This window comes from Hevea brasiliensis, chromosome 5 (assembly GCF_030052815.1).
Source record: "Hevea brasiliensis isolate MT/VB/25A 57/8 chromosome 5, ASM3005281v1, whole genome shotgun sequence".
Classification (NCBI taxonomy): Eukaryota; Viridiplantae; Streptophyta; class Magnoliopsida; order Malpighiales; family Euphorbiaceae; genus Hevea; species Hevea brasiliensis.
In genome coordinates, this window is record NC_079497.1 from 112017794 (window position 1) to 112024947 (window position 7154).

The window sequence follows — 7154 nt, forward strand, 5'->3', positions numbered from 1 at the left end:
TTTTTTTTGAAATAAATTATTTATGAAAAAAGAATTTGATTAAATTTTCACTTAATTATTATTAATTGATAAAAAAATTAATTAAATTAAATTATTACATAATTTCAATTTTCAAATAAGGAATTAAACAACAAATCACTGATACTAATCGTTATTAAATTATTAAAATAATTAGTATTGTCGAATAGATTCTAAGTTAATAGTTTGCATGTGTTTTACAGTGTGTTAAGAGATTAAAAATTTTAATTTTCATAATTTTTTTTTTATATTCTATAGATATCTCCAATGAATCTAATCGAACAATCAAGTTCACTTAAATTTTCACAATTTTAATTACTTTAAAAATATCTAAGAGAAAAAAACTTTGAATTTAAATCAACTTTAACCATCATTCAACCCAACATAGAAGAGTACATTTTCTTCAGAAGTTTTTCAGGTTGGAGGAATTAGAGTCAAAATTGAATTCAAGTACATGAATACCAAATCAGTAACGTGGGTCATTAATAAAAATGCAGAATCAATGAGATGTAAAACTCAGAAACAGTGCTTGCAGATTTGCATGTGCCACCCTATAGTTGCAGTTGCAGTGTTCAGAACGTTGCAGTTTTAACTCAGATTTTTTTTATACTTTGGTCTACAATAAACCTACTGCACAAGATGTACGGTTATATTTGTATCTTGATTTATGATAGACTGAGTCTAGATAAAAATTCTTAACCTTCTCTAAACCAGTAAATCACTGAAACCCACTACAATGGAACCTTCTTTTTTCTTTTGGTGGTTAATTCAATTTTGGCTGTGATGAACTCAAGAACTTTACAGAGAAACTGAGTACAGTACCACCGAAAAGCTCATTGCTTCACAATTGAACCTTCTGCTCCGCCACAATTTCTGATTTGCTCTCATGCGACTAATAACAGACATTATAGTCCCTCAACAGTGAAAGCAAAGCAAAAAAAAGACACCATTTTTTTGGTCCTTCTCGTTGACAAAGCTTGGAAAAAGGCTCTTTCACTACTTAGGACATTCATTTTGGTATATTATCACAAGGGTGCATTCACTTTCTTCACCCAAAAAGGGGGAACATTAATTTGTCTCCCTGTTGCTTACAAAAGACTCAATGTTCAATCAACTCTTGCAAATTATGAAGGCTGTATGTGAAAAAATGGATTTTTTTTTTATAGAATTTATAGGTATTGGTAGTTTTAATAAAGAACGAAAAGGGATTACACTTCGAGAATAATAGACAGGTTCTCTTCTCGTCCACCATGTTTAAACACGGTGAAAGACCCAAAAATTTTATGAACATCACCGACCTCACCATACAACATCACAACTACAAACAAGTATTTAACGATCCTCTATAAAGATTTTTTTTTTCCCAGTGTTAGGTTCTTCTTCCAGGGAAGATCATGAATTTGTGTAATAGCAAAACATTGTGAAAATGCACTACAGAAGATTAACATAGAGAAACCAGACAATTTATCAAAGAAGTTTCAATGTTTAATGTACAATTCAATATCCATAACTTGAAAATATTTAGTAAATTCTCTATAATCTTTCAGATTTGAAATTGTGTAAATAAAAAAGGAACCAATTCACACCATAAAGAGATTTTTTTCCCCTCTTTGAAAAGAAAAAAAAAAAGCAATTAAAAACAACCAAAAAATAAAATAAAATAAAGGAATCACCCCGGATTCTTACAGGCACAGATTAACAAGGAGAACTCTGCCCTGTCTTGTCCCTTCTGCCCCGAGTTCTTCTCCTCCAGCCATAACCTGCTATCCAATCCACTTCTTGTCCTGAACATAAAAACAGCATACCCAGAAGCTTCTTTAAAGAACCAGTCATGCAAATCCCACATCATATCCACCAATAACCCATCCAAGAATATTGTCTGATTCCCCCTAAAATTCCACCTCAATCTCTTCACTTGAAAAATCGTCTTATTATCAATGCACACAGACAATACAGGATTCTTCGATTCATTTTCATCCTCGTTGCACTTGATTAATATATCATGAGCTGTCCCAGAATCGCAGAACTTCGCCTTGGTCGAATAAATAGCATTGCCCGAGAAATGCTCACTTCGAGAAACCATGGAGGATTTTAACGGCTGTGGTTTTGTTTTGAGGCCATCTAGACAAGCTGCTTCTTCTTCCATATCTCCAAGGAATAAGCCAAGTTCTGAATCCACCAAAACCAACACGTAAAACCCACTGATGGGCTCAGGCCCGGTGTCGTAATAAGCAGCAGAAAGATCCCATAAAACTTTAATCTTTGAATTGCAAGATTGGAATGTCTTGGAGCCTTTAGTTTTTGGCAGGTGATGAAAACTGGAATTGAATTTTGAAGGGGATGACATGGAGTCACTAATATTGATGGAGAGGCCTTGGCGTAGCAGCTTATTGCACCATGTGAGGGTGATCAAGAGGCTTTTTTGAGATAAAAGTTTTTTATATATACAAGTAACAGTATTGGGAATTGAAGGTGTCTGGTTAGGGGAAACATAGGCCTGGTTTGAATGGCCTGAACAATATGAATCCGATACTTTGATGGCATGTTCACTATAACAAGTAGTTAAACTCCTCATTTGCAGAGAAAATCCTAGAAAAGATTTCTTTTCCCCTTCAAACTATATTATGGAGAGGAGGAAGAAGCACCCCTTCCTTACCTGCTGTGGAAGAAAGAGCAAACGATTGATGGATTATTCTTCCTTGCCGGTGCTATTCAAGAAACTGAGAAGATTGAAAGTGACAAAAGAAGGGTACTCTTCTCCTGTTATCTCTCTGTGTGTTCCCATGTGAAACCGTCCTTTCTAATTTCCTAAAATAACAGCAGAAATACAATTAAAAACCTCGTTTCTCCAATCATTAATTACCATTCTAACTTATAAATTACCCTAAATCTCCTTCTCTTCCCATTCTTTTTTCTGCCAGTTCATATACAATGTACTAAACCAAGGTTAATTAACATTAGCTCATTGTTTGACCTGCCCACTAATATATAATTACAATTAGAATAAAGGGTTTTAGATAGGAGAAGATGAAGGCAATGCTAGGAGCCCTTGATAGATAGATATACATTTACTAGCTGATCGGTGGACTTGGGACACAATTGGATAATGTAGAGAGGTGGGCTGAAGGTGACGAATTGATAATAGTGATTTTGGGCCCACAAATTAAAGAATGGTCCTTGAGTATAAAAATTAGGCTCGAGCAGTTTTCGTTGTGAACCAAAAAAATCAAATCGAATCGAGCTATTTTAGTTCCATCAGTTTAGTTTTTTAGTTCTATCGGTGTGGTTTGATTTAAAACTTTTAGTATATTCAATTTTCAATTCGGTTTGATTTTAAAACTGATTAAACCAAATAGTAAAATGACCTTAGTAATTTTTCAGCTCAATATGCATAAGTCTCAAGGCCTTATCTAATTCAATTATCCATTCAAGCCCAGTCCAGAGAAAAGAAATCAAATTAAAATATTTTCAGTTTAATGTAACGGAACCGAACCAAACCGTTATTTTTTGATTTGATTCGGTTCAGTTATTCTTAAATAATCAGTTTGGTTCGATTTACTTTTTTAAGTGATTCAGTTTTTCAATTTTTAGAGTTCGGTTCGGTTTCAAATCGAACCGACCGAATGCTCCTCTTAATAATAACCCCCTTTGTTCTTTGACATAAATTAGTTCTCACTGCTCGGTCTCACTTGTAAAAAATTCTCAAACCCTTTTAAATTTTAATAAGGCTACAAAAGACAAAACATGTGTTTTCCCTTTTGCATTATTAAGCTTTTCAAATCTCAGTTGTGTACTTATGTCTGTTTTTGCTAAGTAGTTAAATTATAGAAGAGATCCAATTGGCACCAATATTAAATCCAAGTTTCCAGTGCTACCATATTATGGGGCAAATAAATACAGGGAGATGCCACATGTAATGGGTTGTGGTTGGTCAAATTTCCACGTAAGTTTTTGGGTCATGGGTAAGAGAGATCAATGAAGTTTATTTTTATTAGTTAAATTAGAGATAGGATTGATAATGAATTGAGTATTTTATAATGAAAATAAATTAATTAATAATTTTCATGATTTTACAATAAAGATTAATATTTGATTCGCAAATCCAATCTAAATTAATACATTTATTATTTACTTTTTTTTGCAATTAAAAAAAATGGAAATGCAACCATTTTGCCTAAAGAGGGTATAACAAGCTTGATATGAACTGTTATGAATCTTCATGATGGCCAATGAAGGCAACTTGTGAAATTGTAATAATGGTAAAAGGCTAGAAGTGACTGCCTGCCTCTTATGTTTACCTACCTGTCCTGCCAAGAGTTATGATGTTTGGAAGAGTGTATATGCTTCAAAATCACAATCATTCCAATTCTGTGGGATGCCTCACAGAAGACAGTATAGATTCCTATTATAAAATTTAGCATATCCAATGTTTCAATTAAACCAATTTCACAATTAACCTCTACCCATAAGCTAGCAATTAAGGAAGGTGGTAGATAAGGCATGTTACCATCTTTTTATACCACCCCTATGCTTATTTTGGTTTAATATTAACAATATCATGCAAATTAAGAAAAGGTAGATGTGAATAATGAATTTGTATGGGAAGAAATAGAAGCCAAGAATCATTCTTTTCTTTCTCATGGAACTCTTATCTTCTTCTCGGGGCCATGGGGAATGCATTCTTTGCACGACTACAAGGGTCTCCAACTCTATTGGGCCACATGCATGCCAACTCCTCCAAACAACTAACCCAAGATTTTTTAGAAAGAGTTGTTTAGTCACTAAACAATTTCCAGATTCAATACCAACTCTAACAGTTGTTTGGTCTAGAAGTACGATACCATAGCTCTTTCTGACAATCTTGTCCCATTGAAAATTTACCATTTATTTTATGGCATGAAAACAAATCACAAGGAGATTTGCCTGCAAGACGCGAATTACATGCTTGGTTCAATCAAATCAGGCCAAGAAAACAATTAAAAGAAGGGCATATAACAATTGCCACTAGCAGGTCAATAAGTAGTCCAGAGTTGAACCCTTGCTCTGAGACCCACCTTGGACATGTATTAGAAAGTGATTATCAAGGGAATTTGGTCGAATCATTATTATGCCATTAGCCACTAGAACAAGTTAGGTTAGACTTGATTGTATATCATTCTCACAATTAACATCAATAGTATCTGAGGGCTAACATATTGACGGTGCTGCTCTGCCAAACATTTTATAACAATGGTATGCAATAGAGACACAGTACCCACCTCATCCGAAAGCACACACCGATCGAATCAACCAGCTTCAATGGAGACAACTTATTTTCATGGTGAAGCATATTGCAACTTGGTTGAATTTTTAAACAGATGATAAGACTAGTCATTACCCAGATAAGCTAATTTGATTTGACTAATTAATTACATTTGGCATCAACGTTCGCATCCAAAAATTTGCATAATTATCATATGCTGTTGCTGTAGTCTCCATCCAATGAAAACCTGAAATTCAAACCTGTATTATCACGAGGAGTTGTAACTAAATAGAAGTGGCAATTTTAAATTAATTTGCCCATCCAATTTAAAGACAATATATTCAAACCCTTATAAATTCGTATTCAAATTAAAATGAGTTGGTATAATCTAAGTCGAAGATGACTCACAATTCGCCTAATCCAATCTGCAGCTTATCACCGCTAATTGAAGAAGCCACCTGAAACTCTCCAAATGTTGGGTGAAGTTCGCTAAAGATTCCTAAATGATTACCATTATCATGTCAGATTGTTATGAACCAGACATCTCAACAAACGTCCTAAGATAAGACACACTACCATCTAAGTGAGATAAAACTTTTCACACTGTCTGCTTTGTTTCATGTTCCATCTTCTAAAGAGTGTCAGTTTAGTCACGAAATTTGCCAGTAAAGTTGAGACAGTAGTACCTGTATCAATGATATTCCAGTGGTGAGTTCCCATTCTTGGAGGGATTAAATCAAGAGTACAATGCCTAATCAATGGCCTGCACTTAACAAGAATAATGATTATATATCACAGAAAAAGAAATCTTATGTTGTATAGATTAAAACATAAAGAAACCGACTTGTGAATAGAAAATCAAATTAGGTTTTTAGCCTTGAGCCGCCTTGATCTACGACTAAATGGGGAACCCCACCTTTTTTGTCCCCTGATCTTGGCAGAAAAATCCTTCTGGGAGAAGCTAGCATGCAAAGAATGGGTACCAAGAAAAGTTAACCCAAAAGCAAGAGAAACAGAGAAAATGGACTTCATCATCCCAACTTAGCCCTACCAAGTTATTTTTTTTGTTCCTTTTTAATTTTATCCCACCATGTGAAGAACTTGATTCTGTTTCTCTATGCAAGCGTCAGGAATAATATTTCTAGCAGTAACATTATGGCGGCAGTACTCTTTATCAATTCTAAGTTGACCCCATCACATATTAACCTGAGATTGTATCTCTCATTCTCAAGTTCCATGACTTCTGCCCCACAATCCACATCTTTCAGATTGAAAACATCATTAAGAATAGACCGATGTAACTAATATGTTATAATGATTTAACTAATCATCTACAGAACTTCTGATTCGTGACAGCCAACTGAAAGAAATTAACAACTAACAAGGGTTACAAGAATGATTTTTCAATAATTTTTAAAAGGAATAAGTTCATATTGGGAAACTGCATTTCCCAGATCAAATAAGAAGTCCATGGCATTTTTTTTTTTAGCTCGATTCGATTTTAAAACAAGAGAATAATTCAAGTGGCATTCTCTTCTTGTGCTTCTCTAGCGAATCAGATCTGCAGCAGATAACTTTCAAGTTTCATGCTGAAACTAAATACAAAAGTCATTTGAATTTCAAGTTATAAACTTATAATTAGGTTAAATTATGGTTTAGTAGTTTCTGAATTTGCCAATGAAAATCGTGGGAGTTGTTACCAATAACTGCTGTCTGATTAGATTCTTCTTTGTAATTATGAACACCCTAAAATTAAATTTATCGACAGTAATTCCAATAATAATATTAAACAACCTTTAATCTTAGACAAATCCACAACAATCTATCAAATAATAGAAAAGATGCTAAACTAAAAGTAATAATTCATGATGCCAATCTAATCTAACAATTAAAA

General features: G+C 33.8%; 1 protein-coding gene across 1 annotated transcript; it reads right to left on the reverse strand.

The window, feature by feature from the left end:
- Positions 1-1687: 1687 nt before the first annotated feature.
- LOC110638570 (uncharacterized) lies at positions 1688-2593 on the reverse strand. Its single transcript, XM_021789169.2, has one exon. The coding sequence runs from the start codon at positions 2591-2593 to the stop codon at positions 1688-1690; it is 906 nt and encodes a 301-aa protein (XP_021644861.1).
- Between the last annotated feature and the right edge of the window lie 4561 nt (positions 2594-7154).

Excerpts from the sequence above, each read along its gene's own strand:
- LOC110638570 (XM_021789169.2), bottom strand. The coding sequence starts at position 2,593 with ATGAGGAGTTTAACTACTTGTTATAGTGAACATGCCATCAAAGTATCG.